General features: G+C 33.6%; 2 protein-coding genes across 2 annotated transcripts in view; both read right to left on the bottom strand.

Moving 5' to 3' along the window:
• Positions 1 to 15643, bottom strand: part of LOC109070501 (argininosuccinate synthase) — a 28139-nt gene extending 12496 nt beyond the window's left edge. Inside the window, exons 1-9 of the mRNA XM_042723335.1 lie at positions 15495 to 15643; positions 14135 to 14251; positions 11213 to 11281; positions 10952 to 11140; positions 8928 to 8984; positions 8776 to 8850; positions 7356 to 7426; positions 7241 to 7271; positions 793 to 883 (exon numbers count right to left, since the gene is read on the bottom strand). Coding sequence (XP_042579269.1) covers positions 793 to 883; positions 7241 to 7271; positions 7356 to 7426; positions 8776 to 8850; positions 8928 to 8984; positions 10952 to 11140; positions 11213 to 11281; positions 14135 to 14236 — 685 coding nt within the window. The 5' untranslated portion in view covers positions 14237 to 14251; positions 15495 to 15643. The remainder of the gene's footprint in view (positions 1 to 792; positions 884 to 7240; positions 7272 to 7355; positions 7427 to 8775; positions 8851 to 8927; positions 8985 to 10951; positions 11141 to 11212; positions 11282 to 14134; positions 14252 to 15494) is intronic.
• Positions 15644 to 16958: 1315 nt separating this feature from the next.
• LOC109070503 (surfeit locus protein 4) overlaps positions 16959 to 21298 on the bottom strand; it is an 11603-nt gene continuing 7263 nt past the window's right edge. Inside the window, exons 2-6 of the mRNA XM_042723334.1 lie at positions 20691 to 20877; positions 19191 to 19267; positions 19067 to 19110; positions 17761 to 17947; positions 16959 to 17574 (exon numbers count right to left, since the gene is read on the bottom strand). Coding sequence (XP_042579268.1) covers positions 17308 to 17574; positions 17761 to 17947; positions 19067 to 19110; positions 19191 to 19267; positions 20691 to 20877 — 762 coding nt within the window. The 3' untranslated portion in view covers positions 16959 to 17307. The remainder of the gene's footprint in view (positions 17575 to 17760; positions 17948 to 19066; positions 19111 to 19190; positions 19268 to 20690; positions 20878 to 21298) is intronic.

The raw sequence follows: 21298 nt of genomic DNA, 5'->3' as shown, positions 1-21298 counted from the left end.
TCATACAGTCAAAGCATCTCTCTATACAAGAGAAACAGATGATTGTTAGGCTTCAGAAACTAAACAGATCCATCAGAGAGAAAGCAGGAACATCAGGAGCCGCCAAATCAACAGTGTGGTGCATTCTTAGAAAACAAGACTGCACTGGTGAGCTCAGAAACATAAAAAGACCTGGACATCCACGTAGGACAGAGAATTAAAGAAAAACCCTTTCACAACATCCAGCCGAGAGAAGAACACTCTCTAGGACACAGACGTGTCTCTGTCAAAGTCTACAATCAAGAGAAGACTTCACCAGAACAAACACAGAGGCTTCACCACAAGCTGCAATCAAGATCAGATTAAACTGCACCAAAGAAACATCTAAAAAAGCCAGAGCACTTCTGGAAAAGCATCGTTTGGACACTGAGATTAAGATCAAGCTGCACCAGAATGACGGGAAGAAATAAGTCTGGAGAAGGCTTGGAGCAGCTGATGATCAAAGCACATCATCATCTGTGAAACATTTTATGATATATTTTTGTTCAACCCCTTGAATTAAAGCTTAAAGTCTGCATACAGTATATATTTGACTTGACATGCACTTATTTAGGCTACTTTAGATTTAAACTAAATGAACTGCTAACTCAGTAAGACCTAGCTAGTAATACATTTCTTTGCAATTAATCTCAATTTAATGTTAGATAGTGAGTGAACTGGTAAACCACTATGGGATTAGTGCCTGTAAACGGTAACAAAACAGCAGTTTGCAGCACATTTGTAGAAAGTGTTGTATATAACACACTCACTAACCTCTAGTGAAGTGGATCTCCAGCAGGTCCGGCTCATTGGGTGAATCTTCTGGGTTCTTGGTCATCTGGTAGAGATCTGGAGGAGCGTGATTCTGACAAACAGCATTCATTCATCAGTACATCAGCAGCGCTTTATGACTTTAGTGAGATGATGAAAGACTAAATATAGTTCTGTCAAATGATTAAAATCACATCCGAAGTAAAAGCTTTTGTTTACATAGTATGTGTACTGTGTATATTTATCATGTTTATATAAATACACACATATAGAGTATATTTTTCTTAAATACATACTGTATGGGTGTGTATTTATATAAACATAATAAATGTACACAGTACACACACATATACTAATCAAAAACTTTTACTTTGGATGCGATTAATCGCGATTAATCATTTGACGGAACTACTTAAATGTCTAATTAAAATAAATCAATATAATTGTAGAATACAACCAATCCAAATTAAACACTTTCAAATATTTAATTTGTTTATCTGCATTTCATCTGACATTAAATGGCATAAGAGAACCGTAAAACTTGCAAATGTGTTGTTAAACTGCTGAAATATTATATATACAACATAAAATACAAAATATATAGAAGATGCATATGGTCCAGTGGAAAACATTATATCTCGCAATTTTGAGTTTATATCTCAATTTTGAGTTTATATCTCAATTCTGAGTTTATATCTCAATTCTGAGTTTATTTTTTTTTTCTCAGAATTGGGATGAAAAAGTCAGAATTGTAAGGAAGTCCTATGTTCTCTAAGAATCACATCTCATGGTTTACACGGTGCTTTGCAAGAAATTGTTGCAATTGCGATAAAAAAAAATGAGAAAATTGTGAGATAAAATGTTGCAGTTACCTTTTTTATTTTTTTTTATCAGTGGCAGAAACTGGCTTTTTGTATGTTATGAAAACATTATTTCTGAACATTCAAAACATCCAGTTTTTCAATGTTTTAAAAGCATTTTCCGTTATGTGAACATTAATGGAACATTGTATCATTTTGCATACATTATGGGAACGTAACTTCTGAGTGTTCTCTGAATGCTCTGTTACAAGTTGTAACATTTTTTAAATGTTAGATGAACATGTTTAAAAAAAAAAGTTCCATGAACAAAATATGAATAACGTTTTTATGCTAACGTTTCCAGAACATTATAGACCACATTGGACACACATTCTAACTGGTAGAATCTTTGTGCATAACTGTTCTGACAATGTTCAAAATAGGGAATCACTGCTAAATTGCTGTTGAATCCTTTGATAGATTCCGCTTTGACTGACACCTTTTGCAGGACAAAGTACTTTGTTTCATGCAAAAAACATTTATTTATTGTCATGTGAGCAAACAACGAACATAAAAGGCCACATGGTTTGAAAACCCATCAAGTCTTCATGTCAGACAGATGTACTTCCACTCGGTGAAGCCAGGGGTTTCTCTCCACCTGTGCTCTTTGTGTGTGTGTGTGTGTGTGTGTGTGTGTGTGTGTGTGTGTGTGTGTGTGTGTGTGTGTGTGTCCAATTACCACAGATTACAGCGGGATGACAGTCCGTGTGTCCTGAGCTGAGGCAAATTGCAGGGGAACTATGCAAAATAACCACCGGGTGCATTTAAATGGAAACCTTTACCAGACAAACATCATCATACGATAACTAATCTCTGTCCAAATGCTCATCCGTCTTTACTGTCGCTTTAACTAAACGCCGTCTCTGACTGCGCCGAGCTACTTTCTTTATTTTCTGCTTCACTAGTATCTGTCCTGAGACAAAACTGCTGAAATGTCCTTAAAAGCCATTTGAAGAAGCGTCTGGAAGGATCAAATTAATGGGTAGAGTTTTAACACAAGAGATGGAACGAGTCTAAACGCTGTTTGTGTGCAAAGTCTCGATGTTTCATCAGATGTATAAATCCATGCATGCAGTGTGATGCTATTTCAATGCATGGCTTGTTACTTCACTGTGTAAAACACAAGGTTTTTAGTGATGAAAGTAGTTTAGTGATGTCATGAGCTGAGCATCTTAGATGTATAACATTTGAAGTGGATTAAATGATTCCATCAAAGTTGTCCCTAAGACAAGAATGCATTTTGGTTTTAGGTTTTAGGACAACTTTGATGAAAGGTTTTGATCCACTTCAAATGAAGACTACTGTAGTTTGGATATAAATTATCCCATAAATTAAATAAACTTGTTGGTTTGGTCTTTTTTGGTGCAATAAGCTTGGTATATTTTAAGCCCTTACAAGTTTTCTGCCTCTTCCTGCACTGTATATGAAATATTTTATTGTAAACATTCTATACCATACACAAAAAAGCTAGACTAAACTAAATGATGACAGTGCTGACTGGTTGAGCCCAGCTAACGTCAAACATTCTCAGGACTTATCAAACGTTCTCTCAAAGTTATGAACAAACGTTCTTCCAGTAACATTAATAAAACATTCATTCAGAGTTATCTGATCTTTAATAATCTTCTTAAAAAGTTAGCAAAGAAGCATTGTTTATACATTCAAGCTTACAAAAATATGTTCTAGAAACATTTTATTAATGTTCCGATTAAGTTATTAACATTAATTCTGAATGTTTTAAAAACGATTGCTCCTGGTTATGCGAACGTTATAGAAACGTTACTTTTGAATTTTCTCTGAACGTTCTAAAACAAGAAGTAACATTCAAAAAAGAACTGTTAGACTAACGTTAGGCAACTAAAACATTTTCCACGAACAATGTATAAATAATGTTTTTGTGTTAAGGTGTTACTTGAAGAACGTTTGTTGATAACTTTGAGAGAACATCGCCAGAACATTAGATATATTTCAGAGATTGTTCCCTGTTAGCTGGGATTGTTCATGGAACATTTTATTTCTGAAACATTTTAGTCAAGCGTTCATGTAACATTTTTCTTTTTACGCATTTCAAAGCATTCAGAGAACATTCAAAAGTAACATTCAGTGTTTGCTAAATGATACAATGGAACGTTCACATAACATTCGAATGCCCAAACAAAAACATTTTTAAAATCTGGATATTCTGACCTTTCAAAAGTAACATTTTTAAAACTTAACTGGAACATTAGCAAAACGCTTTTGAGACATTTCTGCAGTCAATATTGCAATTTGTGTAAAAATTGGGAAAAGGGTAATTCCTTTTTTCTCCCCATAAAATGTAAAAATCTTGTCTTAAATATAGGAATAAAAACAAATGGAAAATTTGTGCAAAATGTGGGACACAGTGAAATATCAACTCATATCATTTCTACAATGAATTAAGTATTAAATCTGTAAAATGTAAAAATGTAAAAAAATATGACAATGCATGAACTGAACTGATCAAAATCTGCCTTTTTTATATAAAAACTAACTGAACAATTCTTTGCATCACAAGCAATTATTCGAATGATGATCATCTCTCATATTTAAGATCAATAGCGTTTAAGTTTATGGTCTCATTGTTCATAGAACTTTTTTTCTGAAATGTTTAAGTTGGACATTCATCCAGTGTTTCAAAGTTACCACTTCTTTCATTCAAAAGTAACGTTCCAATGATGTTTGCAGAATGATAAAATGTAACGTTCCCTTAACATTCGTATAACAAAGAACTTTTTTTTTTAACTTAAACTAAACTATAAAGTGCTGGTTTGTTGAGCTTGTTGAATGCACTCAAGATTGCAATTCATGTAAAAATGGAGAAAACAGAATGAGATTGTTTGTTTCTGGTGGATATTTTCTGAATGTTTTTTGAATGGTGGAATTATTCTAATTTTTTTTTTTAGAAAAATATTTTTTACGTCGTATCAACAGATAAAGTCCAAATATGACATTGCATGAACTGAACTGATCAAAATCATTCTTTGCAAAGATTAGCTAAACGCTTCACTGCATCACAAGCGACTGAGCCTCTCTCACATTAAAGACCTGAGCAGTGTCTTACGAGCGATGAGGATCAGGTGAAGCTCAACACATTTCAGCGCTTGATATAATGTGATGGGATCAATGAATTTCAATTCTGACCCCCTGCTGGCGGATCTGGTCTCGCCCTTTAACCCTGCGAGACAGTTGAAGGTAGGAATAATCCACAGAGAGAAGGCATTGGTGGCAAATGGTCCGTGAAGAGAAGCATCATGTCACCGGTGCGCGCTTTATTCAGCTGGCCGTATATTGTTGTCCTGCGAGGCGGCTGAGCGCACATCCTGAAAGACGGCCGCCGCATGAACTTACAGCAAGTAAATTTCTCTCTTTCCACGTGTTAGCTGCCTCATTTGCTTTCAATCAAAGCCCGGAGTCGAAAGAGACGGGGAAAAACGGCGATGAGGGGAAAAAAAAAAAGTGCCAGAGAGTGGAAAGAATGAGTGAAGAGATGAAAGTAAAGCAGTGAAATCTGGCCACTGGATTGGAAGTGACGCGTAAATCGCTGTGTCCTGAACCGAGACAGAGACAATCTCCTTCTGATGAGAGAAGATGATCTGCATCAGCGTCTTAATAACCCTGAGATCCTTAACCCTATTCCTGAGGCCTCTGATTGACAGCTAAATGTCAGAATAACTGCAGTAATATCTCCAGATGAACTCTTACTGGACTGAAGCAGCTCAGCTTTACTTGATTCTCCATCAATCATGTTTTAGAGTCTCAAATCTGATCATCAGGATCTTTTGAGGAGCGTTTGTTTCCAGAAGCTTTACTTTTCACTGTTCCTCAGCGGAGGAATGATCTTCACAAGCCTCCAGAACATCTCACATCTTTTGAGGAGCCTTTATTTCTTCATCTCTCAATCACTGCATTATATGTTTGGATCATTTACATCTCATCTCACTGAGACACATCACTGCAGATATAGAGTGAGATTTAGATCACTGTATGACTGTATCTGCTTTACGGTTATAAAGATCTCATTGATTTACATCACAAGCAGCAGTATTTCATCGTATCAGCATCTGCAGCAATTTAGCAAATTTTTGTTTTTTTTGAGTTTCTGAGTTTATTTTTAGATTTTTTTTTCCTCTATATTCTCCTATATTAGACTTTATGAGCCAGAAAAGCCTGATGATCAAACATGACACACACACAAAAAAAAAAACCTAAATTCTTCATTATTTTCATCTTTGTTTTTGTTAATGAGCAGTGAGATGAGATTTATTCTGGGGCAGAAACCCCAAAAAAAAAAAAAAAAAAAAAAAATTTTTAAACTAAATAAATAAAAAACCTGAATTTGTTGATATAATGTTTGTGTTATGTTTTTATATCCAAAGGATATTCAAAAGTGTGTTGATTATAATTATGAGTAATTGTAGTTTAAAGCTCCAAGTCTAAATATAATTTGTCTAAAGGGTTAATAATACGTGGCTCCGTTTCAAATGCTGTAATTTCATTAGTCACGGTGCACAGGGTTAAAAGCACTGAATACAAAAACATGCATGCAATGCCTCATGGAAGCTTTTATATCTCACACTTCTGATTTATTTTTCATGCAGTTCGGAGAAAAAAGTCAGAACTGCGAATATAAACTCTGAATTCTGACTCTCGCAATTTATTATCTTGTAATTGTGGCCTTTTTTTGACCCATTAATTAATTCTGACTCATACTGTTGTCTATTGCTACAAATATACCTGTGACACTTATGACTGCTTCTGTGCTGCAGGGACACATATATGTGCACAAATTTACAGTAATGTCAGACTGATACCTGAACGGATGAAACAGCATTGAAGATTGACTAATGTTTGTACAGATGCATGTAACAAAATATATGTTAAATATATGTTGTAAACAATGAAGTTAAAATTAAATATATTTTTGAGATTTAAAATGTATTTAGTTTCACCCTTCATATACTAAAATATACTACAAACTGTATTTCAGGGCAAAACAAAACACATTTCTAATCTTAAAGTAGCCTACATTTAGGACAAATGCAAGTGTGGATGGAATAGCCCACTGGAGATCAAAACTAGATTCATAATAATGTTTCATTTTTTGCATAAAAAGTTTCAAACGTGTTATATATTCACATGCATTCATTAAATAAATAAATAAATATATAAATAAATAAATAAAAGTTTTTCTTCAAATGAGAATATTTTTTCATGGATTAAAAATATATCGAGGGCTAAAAAAAATTCTTAAATGCTTTTAAAAATATATTTTTTAAAATGCATTTTCGAACAAAATGACCAAAAAATATATCAGTAGAAAATAGCAAATATATTTTTGGGTATTTAAAAAAAAAAATTCCATATGGGTCTGAAAAGTTTTTCTTCAAATTTTATTGTTTTTTTTGTTTTTTTTTTTTTTTTTTAAAATTCTTAAATGCTTTTAAAAATATATTTATTCTGCTCATCAGTTATTCTGAGCAAGGTTTGTTTGTGCATCTCTCAATCGTCGCCGGATTGCATTGCATTAAATGTTTAGCATCTGCAGAGCTTTGATCATAAAGATCTCTTACCTTCGGATTCTCCAGAACACCAGATTCATAGCTGTTGAAAGAGATTTTTATTAAGTTTGTTGTAATGCAAAGAATACATGCAGCTAAACAGAGTTTTTTCTGTGATGGACTTCACCTGATGTGCATGAGATTTGCATCCATGCTCCACGGTGCCTTCGGTGTGACAGGAACAGGAATACCGTGTTTCTGAGCAAAGACAACAAACATATGAGCTACAGGACGGAGTTTAAACTATTCCCACTCAGAGAAATTTCCCAAACAATTACAAGACACTAATAGTAACACACTGAGTTAAACATGACATTTTGAACAAATAAACACACACCAATAATCTTAGTTTCATTCACAGTCTGAAGTATTTCTGATGCTTTCATGTGTGTTTAATGCAGAAACGCTTACAGATGCATCTGGACATCTGAAACTCTATAAAAAGATTAAACAGCTGATTCTTTATATATACACACAACACCGAGCGACTTTTATCAGTCTCAGAATCCACAAAGATTAACTCCAAGTCATCAAGACAAATGACTTCACACATCAGACTGAAGATAAAGTGATATTAATAAAGACAGACGGGATGTCCATCGATGAGCTCCATCTAGTGGACTGAATCAGTTCTGTCTGTGGTGTAGGGTTCATTAAAGACATCAAGCTCTTATTGTCTTTAACTTAAACTGAAAATAAAGCCACTGTTACTTTAAATTACATAAACACTAATTGAAATAAAATATAAAAACTTACAGTACTAAAACACTAAAACTAAAAAAAAAAAAGATTTAAAATAAAAGCCATATAGACGTATTTCAAAAAAAAAAAAAAGGAAAAAAAAGAGAAAACAGAAACAGAAAATAAAAAAATAAAAAAAAATATTACAAATAATGAAAAACTATCTCAAAATTACTAAAATAACATTATAACCCTTTAATAACGATTCTTAACCTTTTTGACTCGATATTACTAGATAATAACCAAAAATTTTTTTTGTCTTTATTTTTTGATAATAACCAAAGAATTAGGAGTGGCAAATATTTTAAATATAATTAAATAACAAATTAAAATAAATATTAAAATAATTCAGTAGTTTCAGTGAGTGAATGATTATCAGGGTTCAGTCTTTGTGACAAATTTGCATTCATTTGTAATTGTACAGATTATATATATATATATATAGTTATTAATTATAGAAATGTCCATGACTTTTCCTGGTCTAGAAATTCTAAAATTCTCTCTAAAATTATCTACATTTTTAAGATGTTTTAACTCATTTTAAAGCCTTTTTTGTCTTATTTGCAATCATTTTAAGTCATATTTTCTGCTCCCTGATGGACCCCGGGCCCCTGCTGGGAACCTCGGTTGTAGAGCTATAAAAAGAAAGTGGGAATCTTTGAAAGAATTTGATAACAAGTGTTTGCATTCATATTAGTTGCGGTTTTTGGCATTCTGGAAAACCTGAGCCCAGTCTGTGACACGGAGATCTCAGAAAATGTAAAAAGGTTAGAAGCAGGAGACTAAAGAGAGAGTTTGAGCTGCACCTCTGCGTACTCCATCAGGTCCGTCCGGCCCCGGAAGCGGTTGTAGAACTCTGGGATCCTCCACGGAGCGAGGATCTGAGACGCAGACGTGAAGACGATCAGAGACAGACGACGGGTTTATAATAACTCTCACGTGATGGATCTGATCTCACCTGCACTTGAGGATAGAGCGCGTAACACGTCAGCTCGAAGCGGACCTGATCATTCCCCTGCAGCAGAGACAACACACACACTTACACACTTCCTCACAGACGTCTGTGTATATGTGTGACAAAACCAGTCATAAGAGTCAGTTTAGTGAAACTGAGATGTATGCATCATCTGAAGCTGAATAAATAATCTCTCCATTGATGTATGGTTTGTTAGGAGGACAATATTTGTCTGAGATACAACTATTTGAAAATCTGGAATCTGAGGGAGCAAAAAAATCTAAATATTGAGAAAATCATCTTTAAAGTTGTTCAAATGAAGTTCTTAGCAATGCATATTACTAATCAAAAATTAAGTTTTGATATATTTACAGTAGGACATTTACAAAATATCTTCATGGAACATGATCTTTACTTAATATCCTAATGATTTTTGTCATAAAAAAGAAATGTATAATTGTGACTCATACAATGTATTGTTGTCTATTGCTACAAATATACCTGTGCTACTGATGACTGCTTCTGTGCTGCAGGGACACTGATGAGCTTCAGGAAATAATGATCACACATTTTCTGTGGATTTAAACTCCATTCTCAGCTGCTGCTTCAGTAACTAATGTAATTAAAAATATTTGAATAGAGAGAAATTGCTATTTGTAATTAAAAGGTAATTTTCTCTCTACTCTAATATTTTTATTTATTAATTATGGATATTTCCATAGCTTTTTAAGATTTTGAATTTGAAAAAAATAAATAAAATGGATATTATAATAATAACAAAGTAATACATTTTTTTAAAATTCACATTAATTTAAAATCTCATCAAATAGTTTAGATCGAAGTGGTTCAGCTGATGAAAACGGTCATGAATCCGTGTGATAGAGATGAGAATCTCTGATCAGTCACAGAACAGACTCCTGCTGCCATCTACTGCTGAAACACATGAGTGTGTTTGATATTTGTAATATTGTTTTTTCATTCTCAGGAAAGATTTCTGATTATTAGTAATGTTGAAAATATAAAAAAAAGAAGAAATCAATACTTGTGTTCCTCAAGGATGCATAATTTGATCAAAAGTGACAGTAAAGACATTTATAATGTTACAAAATATTTCTATTTCAAATAAATGCTGTTCTTTTGAACTTTCTGTTCATCTGTGAATCCTGAAAAATAAAATGCATCATAGTTTCCAAAAAAATAAAATTGTGTTCAACATTGATAATAATCAGAAATGTTTCTTGAGCAGCAAATCATCATATTAGAATGATTTCTGAAGATCATGTGACACTGAAGACTGGAGTAATGATGCTGAAAATACAGCTGCACATCACAGAAATAAATTACACTTTAACAGAGATTCACACAGAAAACAGATGTTTTAAATTGGAATAATATTTAGCAATTTTTACTGTATTTTTAATCAAACAGACAGCCTAAAGTTACAGTGACTCTGAATGTTAAACTGTTCAGCAACATATTAAACTGAGCTCTTCCTATCATTTGCATGTTATTCTGTTATTCCTCTGAGGTGTTTTAACATCTGTGTCCCTGCAGCACAGAAGCAGTCATCAGTAGCACAGGTATATTTGTAGCAATAGACAACAATACATTGTATGAGTCAAAATTATACATTTCTCTTTTATGACAAAAATCATTAGGATATTAAGTAAAGATCATGTTCCATGAAGATATTTAGTAAATCTCCTACCGTAAATATATCAAAACTTAATTTTTGATTAATAATATGCATTGCTAAGAACTTCATTTTGAACAACTTTAAAGATGATTTTTCTCAATATTTAGATTTTTTTGCTCCCTCAGATTCCAGATTTTCAAATAGTTGTATCTCAGACAAATATTGTCCTCCTAACAAACCATACATCAATGGAGAGATTATTTATTCAGCTTTCAGATGATGTATACATCTCAATTTAATAAAACTGACCCTCGACTGGTTTTGTGCTCCAGGGTCACAGCTGTGTGTGTCTGCATCAGCTTTATTTCAGTGTAAAGTGTAAAGTGAGCACCTTTCCTGTGGCTCCGTGAGAAACGTACTGCGCTCCTTCTCTCTGGGCGATCTGCACCTGTCTGCGGGCGATGCACGGCCGGGCGATAGACGTGCCCAGCAGATAGCGGTCCTCATAGACGGCGTTGGCCTGCACCGCGGGCCAGATGAACTCCTGCACAAACTCTGAGCGCAGGTCCTCGATGAACACCTGAAGCACAGACACACACTGAGCACACAGTCACGCTCCACGCAGCTCCGTCACCACGGCTTCTCCTCTTACCTTCTTGGCTCCAAGTGTCTCCGCTTTCTTCCGCGCAGCATCAAAGTCCTCATCCTGTCCAATATTGGCTCAATGTAATAAAGATGGGGTTTATGTTGTTAATCAAAAGATGAGACATCTTAAAAGTCTAAGGCAACAAGTTTCAGGAGTTTTTTGAGTTCTCAACTAGTTTTTGTAGGAGATTTTTGAGTTTTCTCAACTTTTTGTTGTATAAACTTGATTATTTAGAGTGTAGGAAGATAGTTTGACTTTTAATGCCATGGGAATAGCTGAGGCTCCTCTCACAGCAAGAGCTGGACATTTTCTGCTAATTTCAAGAGTTGCAATAAAAAATAAAATAATGTAAAAAAAAATAATAATAATAAATGAAAATCAATTTTTTTTTTTATAAAATTAATTAAATTTTAATTTTATTTTAAATTTATTAATATAAATAAATTAAATTAAAATTAACTAAAATAAAATAAAATAAAAATTCAACATTTTCTTCTCTAAAGTCAGCTGTTTATGGTACTATAGAGCAGGCTTTTGCCAAACAGGGGTTCACAAGTTGTTGAGAAATAATAATTTATTATATTTAAAAAATCCTTTTAAAATAAAAACAAGAAACACTTAAGTAAATATTTTATTTTTTTTTTTTGATGTTATTTTTATTTTAATATTCATATGAGGAGAGTGGTGATGATGATGTTTTGAAATATTAACTATATTTAATATTTAAGAATTGTGTTCAAAATTAAAGTAAATTATTAAGATAAATTAAATTCTACAAAATAAATAAAACAATAAATAGATTAAAATTACAAAAGGTGTTTTAAATAAAATAAATGAATTTGACATTTACTTCTATAGTGTTAACATTAATTTAAACATTTTATTTTATAAATTAAAGAGTTTAAATTATATTTTTATTTAATTAATAGTTGGGGATTTGGGAGTGTTTTGTTATATTTAATGGAGTATCAATTTAAATATTTTATTTAAAAAGAAAAATGCTGGTTTTTAAGAAAAAGGGTTTCTTGTCTTGTGTATCTTGACCTCTGACTACAGCTCAGTCTGAGCACAAATACAGTGTTTATGTTGCTCAGACAGTAATGTGTGATGCTGGCAACATCAGTTTCATGGATTCGAACCCTAGAGATGAATGCATGTAATGCAGATGGGAAGTTCATTAATCATTAATTGTTGTTCTAGTTTTTTGTAATTCAAACCAGTTTCACCGCCTCAAATCACGCCTTTCTCAATTGTTACTGCACTTCCTCAAAGCATCTGAGAAACCCTTTTCTTTCGCCATCTCCTTCCTCTCTGTTCTGACTCACAGTCATGCAGCATTTCTCTTTTTAGACAGCTTTTCTTGTAATATTACTTAGAAAGTGTTTGTTATATAACAAACATCGCACATTTCTTAATTGATGAATTCTGCAAAATTTCACCGTTTTTTTTCTTTTCTTGTTTATTACTATGAAGCTGCTTTGAAACAACGTTCACTGTATTAAGCACTATAGAAGTAAACATGATGTTTGGAGACGTTTCAATCATCCACTCCATTGATTATTAGAGGATTAAACACCACCTAACGAAGAGAAATGATGTTGATCAGATGTCTGCTTTTGAAGTGTTTTTCAGTAGGGTTTTTTTATTTATTGATTAATTATTTATTATTTTTTTATGTTAAATTTTTATATATTAATTATTTTTTTTTGTTACCTGAAATAAAATGAAACTAATTATTTTGTTTCAGCTAGCTGCCAAACTATTTCTTGTTTTCACTTAGTTTAACTTGAAATAAAATAACTGAAATTAAAATTAATACAAATTATGTCGTAAAAATGACAGCAAATACACGACAAAATTATTAAAACTTAAATTAAATTAAATTAAAAACACAAAAATATATATAATAGTATGTAAATTATACTAAAATAACACTACATCTCTATAGGGTTATGTTTTAAAAACAATTCAGAGAACAATTTTGTAAAAAAAAAATGACAGACTAATGTCCATTTTCTATTTTCAATTAATCCTGGTGCCTTTTGAGTATATACTGCCTAAAATTTACCTCCATAATGGGGCATGTTGTCACAAAAACACACAACAAAAATATTAAAACTTACACTAAAACTAAAATTAAAAGGAAAAGGGGAAAATAAAAATATAAATATAAAAAAATTTAGATTTTTTTTTTATTCTAAATATGAATTACCATCATACAAAAATATTATATAAAATAAATAATAATATAATATACAAATAAATAATACTACAAAGAAGTAGAAAATAATAAATGACATAAAAACGTTTTATTTCCATTTTATAGTTTAACTCGATGTACTAAAATACCTAAAACTAAAATAAATGTGATTAAAAACTATATGGATATTTAAAAACAAGAAACACTAATAAAAACGCAAAATTACTAAAACTAACGAAAAATGTAAAAATCTAAGTAAAACTAAAATGAAGCATAAAATATAAAAAATAAAATCTAATTCAAAATATTCACTCAAAATAGTATTCACTTTCAATATCATATATAACACATACAGTATATACGCTGTGGAGGTTTAGAAAATGTGTTAGTATGCAACATCAGACAAAAGCTGCGAAGTCAAGCTCTGCTGCGCTGCGGACGCAGACAGGCCTATTGTTCCTCACAGCTCACATATGATCACAGCATTGTTCCTCTCGGTGCTTCTGCTGCCATCAGCCCGTGAACACACACTCATCTCAAACCCAGACTGCCCAACCGCAGATCATTCACGGCTGGTTAGTGGGAAAAACGCTTCGTGTGCAAGTCTTCACAAGCCTGGGCTCAGCATGAGAATACAATCATTTCACAAAACACCTTCCTGCTCTGCAACTCTCTGAGAACAATGAGCAGATGCCCTGAAGGAGATCATGTGTTGTGTGAGAAGTTACCAGGTAGGCGATGACTTCATAGCCCTGCTCCTTTAGCCACAGCAGAATACAGGAGGTGTCCAGACCCCCGCTGTAGGCCAGAACCACCGAGCCCTTCGACATCTGACCGCTCTGGACCTTCAGAGAGAGAGACTTTAGCCACAGCAGAACGCACAGACACACACACACACAAAGAGACACACACGCACACACACACACAGAGAGACACACACACACACACACGAGCATCACTTCAGCTAAAATACAACACTGGACCCCAAAATATTATTGCAACATTTTTAGACTTTATCTTTTTTTGCCACAACACTTTAGAGAAAACATAAATATTTTACACGTATATATATATATATATATATATATATTTTTTTTTTTTTCAAATTATATATATATATATATATATTTTTTCCAGCTAGCAAAACTGAAATATTTTACATTTTCGTTTGTATTTTTTTTTTTATAAATTATGATATATTGACATAAAAAAATTTAGAAAAAAAAACTATATGGACATTAAAAATAAATAAATAAATAAAAAAAAGACAAAAAAGAATAATAAATTGACAAAAAAAAACACTAAATCTAACTGCAATTAAAAGGAAAAGGTAAACTATATATACACTTTACACTTAAAGAAAACATCAAATATCGTATGCTATAATGTTTATACTATGTAATATTTGATTAATATTAAATATAAGATAAAAATGATTGATTTAAATGGTTTTTAGGTTATTTTGGTTATTTTAATTGTCTAATATATGAATATATAAAATTTAATTTATATATATATATAATAATAATTTTTTTTTTTGTTTTGGATTAATATATGTATTTAAATAAAATAATAATTATAAAAACTATATAAGCATATTTAAAAACAACAAAAACTAATAAAAATGACAAAAATGAATAACAAAATCACTACAACTTTAGCTAAATTTAAAAATAAAATACCAAGGCAACACTTCTCATTTCTATTTAGTTTAACTCAAAATATCAACAAAAACGATAGTAGAATATTTAAGGAATGTTGTTGTTTATGTGGTTTCAACACTCAGTAAGAGAGCAGCTGATGATTAAAGCATCAGTTTATGAATGACTGAGACAGTTAACGGTTTACAGATCAAACTAAACGCACTTTTAAATTCTACATTCATACACACAATATGCTATTCTTATTAGACCTGCAGAAATAACATGAGAATCAGCATAAATATCGATCATTTTAAATCACTGTTCACATAAGCAACAACAAAAACAACAACAACCTGTTACTGTAAATAAACACTGAATAAATCACGCCAGATTCATATTCACGAGAAAGTATAAATAAACAATACATATAAAGGCAGTAACTCACCTGAAGACAGAAGGAAATAGAAATTAATTATGGATCAGATGCGTTCAGCTCCGAATCCAAATCCAGTTTGGCTGCTTGCAAAGTGCACGTGCTCTGTTATATTACGCGCATGCTCTCTGACCCCGCCCCCCGAACACACGAGCCAATCAGATAGCATACATGCACACACACATTATTACACTAACAAAATTATTTTTTTTACATTTGCAATATAAGATTTCATGAGCTGTCCTCATACTCTAATACTGTGTCTCTGTATGAACAAGATCTGTCAAGATTATGAAGGTCATTTATTTTGAAGATAAGTAGCTATGTGTACAGTCCAATTTATTTATAGAGGAAATTAAAAGTCATAAAAGAATTACATTAATTTTAAAATTATTTATTTAAAATGATAAAAGACCAAACAGAGCAAAAATGGTGATATTAATTGTCCTTGCACGATATCTGACAACCACTTATTTATATATATATATAAAAATAAACTCTAAATTAACTCTGCATATCATCTATTCAAACATCTTGTTTCTGCAATATTTCTCTTCACATTTATTTTTTATTATTGTTTACTTTAAAAATGATATGATCAATACTTCATGGCAACATTAATTTTCCCATTACTTTAACTCGTTAGAATAATTTAACCAATTAAATTTTTTTATGCAGCATCTGAACTTAAGAAATTGGTAGATATTTTTACAGTGCAATTTAAAAATAACATACAATTTTATTAATTTGCATGATTCTCCAGATTTAGAAATCACACTTTTAAATGTGAGCCTTCTCATATAGTTTAGAGATTGACAAGTTATTAAAAATGCCCTCACTGTAAAAACTAATGTTGAATTTTTTTTTTTAAAAATCAACAAATTATGGCAACATGTTTTCCAATTACTTTAGCTCATCAAAATAATTCCAACTTCATTTTACGCTTTTCGATTTAATTTATAATTCAACTTAATATGCTGAAATTACACAGAATTTGATTATACTTAAAAACTAATGAATGCAAGTTAAGTTGAAATAGACGAATTTACAAGATTTTTCCAGATCTTTGAAGTCTTTCTAGAGGGTTTTTTTCTTCTCCAAACATTGAAGTGGTGAATTAAAATAAAAATATCTTGATTTCTCATCCTTTTTGTCTTATTTTAATGCTTTTCCCTAATCGAGAAGCACAAGAACTGAGACTATACATGCACACCAATAATCTTCACGTGCCTGTAAGATCAGCTGTTATAATTAATTGCATCAACTATTGTGTTTACACAGTAAAATACCTATATTGTGTAACTCTCATCACGAGGATGCACATAAATGCAGTCAATTAGAACACAAGCACATTTGGTTCATTTGTTGGTTTTGCTTTATTTGTCCGCCACGATCTGAAAACCCAAAGTCAAAAATACAATATAAACCTTTTTCTGTGAATTAGAACACAAGCACATTTGGTTAATTTGTTGTGATAATTCTGTCTCGTTCGTCCGGCGTCGATTGTAAAACAACAGAATCTGACAAACGGCAGACATCCCGAGACACACACAGTACAGAGTTCACAGCAGCGATCTGACGTCTGATGCACCGGGGCCCTCAGGGGCCAGAAGCATCGCAAATAACATGATAAAGAGCCCAGGAAGAGGACGATCCGATGCACTCCATATCATGTGCATCTACATCTCTCCATAAACACGGTTTCATTATTAAACACAAAACGAGCTTGAAACGAATCGGAATCTCCTCAATTGCTGCGACGTAAATAAAACTCCAGGATCTAACAACGCGCTAAAAATAAACTGGGCTCCTCGTGAACATCTCCTCACCAGTCCTTCTTCTTCTCGTCCACTGAAACGCCTCCGGGGCCGAGCGCCACCACCAGCAGCAGGCCTCCGATGACCGAGGTGGTCTGGAAGAAGTCGTACTTGAGGAAGTCGTGCATGGGTTTGTAGGAAGGCACCGTCCAGAAGGCGTTGAAGTAGACGTTGATGGCCAGGAGCCACAGCACCAGCGTCAGAGCGGCCAGCTTCGTCTTCAAGCCCACGGCCACCAGGACGATGAGCGCCGTCCCCACCATGTTCTGCAGGATCTGACGCACAGAGAACACACAGGAGTCCGAAATTAAGATTACGACATGCCCATTATTTTTAAGATGTTTTTTAAGCTACTTTTCGCCTTAAAAGATGTTTCGTGGATACGAGCCCCGATGTTTCTGGGTGTATCTGAACGTGCCAGACTTGAGACACGGCGTGCTGAAACACTTGAAGAGACTCACGGAGAAGAAGCTGGAGTCGAAGTGCAGCAGCGTCATGAACATGAGCACCAGAAGCACACGGCCTCCCAGCTGCATGTACTGCTTCGGAGAGCTCTGTCCCATCGACGGCACGCCCGCAAACATGCTCTTCCCCTCGGAGCGAGACTCGGCCAGCAGCAGCAGCAGCCCTCCACTCAGAGCCAGGTTCCTGCACAGACACACACCAGCCTCAGGACACGCGCACACCGTCTCTCTCCGCTCACAGACTGAGCTCATGCACAGTCAGATTTTATTATGGATCACACAGTAGAAGATGCATCTGACGGCTTTTGTGTTTTTGTTATTGAGGAGTCTCTTTCATGCCTGAATTCACTGAAGACTTTCAGTGCAAATATGCAACAATAGAGATCATCAAACAGTGGAAAAACCCTATTACAGCAACGTTTCTGAACTGAAAACAGGAAACACAGATAGTCATTTCTGAACAAAGTAATATTAGCAACCACTGAAATACTGGGAATTACTAATACATCTTGTGTCGCAAATTCATTCAGTTTGGTGCTGAACACACACCACACAAGTTTCTATTAAATGCATTCACTACCTAATCACTTAAAGAACCGAGTTTGCTTTTATAATATAAGTGTATAATTAATGTTAACTAAAACTTAAACCGTTTTAGTTACTTGAAATAAAATAAATGTTATCTGAAATAAAATTGTTACTTGAAATATAATAAATGTTTTTTGTAATAAGATATTTGTAAAATTAATATTTAGTAGTAAAGTATTTTTTTTTAGTTTTTTTTAAATAAAATGTTTTTTAATTTTTCTTTCGATTTTAAGTTCTAAAATAAATAACTAAAATAAATTAATAACTAAATAAAAAAATAAACTAAAATAAAATAAAATAACTACATAAACTAAAAATAATAAATAAAAAAAATATACATATCTAGAAAAAAACGAATAAAAATGACAAAAAACAACAATTAAAATGAAAACAGAAATATAAAATAAAATAAATATAGTAACAACTTTAAGAGTATCTTGATGATACTAAAATGACAATAGTATGAACAGAATATCATTTGTTTAGTTTAATTCGAAGTTCTAAAATTAGTAAAACTAATTAAGAAAATGAATAAAAACTTGGAATAGTAAAAAAAAAAAATACAAAAAACTAACTAAAATTAAAAACTCTAATTATAAATGTTACAGTATCTGAATGATTCTAAACTAACGCTGGTTTCAGCAGAGAATCAGGAGTGACACCGGATTCGGCTCCAGTGTGAACGGTGTTCATGACAGCGTTCATCTGAACTCACCTCATGAGGAACTTGAGATCCCACAGAATACTGTAGGCGACCGTCTGAAACACAGAGATGCGCTGATGAACACGAGCTGAAGCTTCAGACTCAGAACTACTCACAATAACACTGACGCACAGACCTGCAGCGCAATGATGCCGAACAGACCAAAGCAAGCGTACTGAACCAAGTTTCTGCTGAGCACCAGGACGCATCCACCTGCGGACGAGACATCATCACATCAGCTCCACAGGACACTGTCACATGTGTCCCTGCAGCACAGAAGCAGTCATCAGTAGCACAGGTATATTTGTAGCAATAGACAACAATACATTGTATGAGTCACAATTATACATTTCTCTTTTATGACAAAAATCATTAGGATTAGGATGGCCACTAAAACTGATGTATATTTGATATATAATTAGATATGTATTTTTCCTGTCTATATTTTATGTAGAGTAAGGGGAATTGAATTAAATGCTCATACTGTTTGTGAAGCTGTTTTATTTATCGATATTTTACATTGTTCCTGAATGTAAGAATAAAATGCAACTTTTACACCAAATTAACCTAATTATTTTACTAATTGTATCTGGTTTTATAATGTAAATAACTAAACTGTGTGTGAACCAGAATTGCTATAGTTTACGAAAACTTAAACCATATTGAATCATATTGAAATGTGCTATATAAATAAACTTGCATTGCCTGTAAACAATATTTCTGTTACTTGAAATAAATATTAACTGAAATAGAATTTTAAAAACTTCATATTTCAGTTATATTTCTCATTTTTGTTTAATTTTTCAAACACTAAAATGAAAAATGAAAATGAATAAATAAAAATATTAAATTAAAAATATTATATTAAAAGATAAATATATTATAGATAAAGAATTTAAAAAAAGTTTTTATAACTAAATTTTTATAAGTAAAATTGAAAATAAAATGTGAGTATGAGTGGATGTGAGCGTGTGTGTGAGTGCTGTTGTGTGTACGACAGTGTGTTGTGTGAGTGACGTGAGTGAGTGATGTGAGGTGCAAGTGAGTGTGTGTGTGTGTGTGTGTGTATGAGTGTGTGTGTGTGTGTGTGTGTCGTGGTGTGTAGAGTGTGTAGTGTGGTGTGTATGAGTGTGGGGTGTGGTGTGTGGTTGTGTGTGTGAGGGGAGTGTGAGTGGGGGTGTGTGTGAGTGTGTGTGAGAGTGTGTGTGTGTTTGTGTGTGTGTTTGTGTGTGTGTGTGTGTGTGTGTGTGTGTATATGAGTGAGTGTGTGTGTGAGTGTGTATGTGAGTGTGTGTGTGTGTGTGAGAGTGTGTGTGTAGTTGTGTATGTGTGTGTGTGTGTGTGTGAGAGTGTGAGAGTGTGTGTGTGTACTTTTACAGCTATCTTTGTGAGGGCCAGTTTGAGTTTTAGATCATCAGAGTGAGGACATTTTGGCCAGTGCTCACTTTCTGAGAGTCTTTTAAAAGCCTGTTTGAGGGTCAAGACTTGGTTTTAGGGGTCAGGTTATAATTGGGTAAAGGGTAGGTTTAGGGTAAGGAGCTAGAGACTGCATTGTGTCAATGTATGTCCTCACAAAGAGTTGTGTGTTAGTGTGAGTGAGTGTGTGAGAGTGTTTGTGTGTGTGTGTGTCTCTCACCGATCTGTCCGATGAGGTTGAGCAGCACGAAGCCGGTGGCGAGGAAGTACCCGCAGCTCCAGGTGGCCTCGATGTAGTCTCTCTGCTCGCTCCACTGGAACCACATGCGGATGCCGTCCTCCAGGAAGGTGCTGATGAGAAACAGGCGAGCGACGTGAGGCAGATACTGCTTAGTGACCCGCAGGAACTGAAAAAAACACAAGAGCAGCAAACGTCACATCACAATCATCTGACGCTAACCACACACACACACACTCACACTCACTCATATATAAGACCTGTGTTGGCAAAATGAGTCACACGATCAAAATTGAGTTATTTTTATTTTCACTTTCTCCATTAAAGACCTATAATATAGACAAATATAATATTAAAATTAAAAGTAAAAATATGATAAATATTTTAAACATTGTGACACGTGTCCCGAGCTCTCATCAGCGTCGCCCTGGAAACCGAGCAGTCACACCTGCTCCTGCTCGTCACGGGCTGAGCGGCCACACCTGCGGATCAAGAACCGCATACTTAAGCACAGCAAACGAACACAAAGGTGAGCGATGTCTCCAGCAGAGCCAGCTAATCCTACTGATCTGTCTTGCTTGCAGAGAGCA

The sequence above is a fragment of the Cyprinus carpio genome, chromosome B5, assembly GCF_018340385.1.
Source record: "Cyprinus carpio isolate SPL01 chromosome B5, ASM1834038v1, whole genome shotgun sequence".
In the NCBI taxonomy this organism is placed as follows: Eukaryota; Metazoa; Chordata; class Actinopteri; order Cypriniformes; family Cyprinidae; genus Cyprinus; species Cyprinus carpio.
The sequence above is the reverse complement of the archived record's forward strand: the minus strand, read 5'-3'. Positions and strand labels throughout refer to the sequence as shown.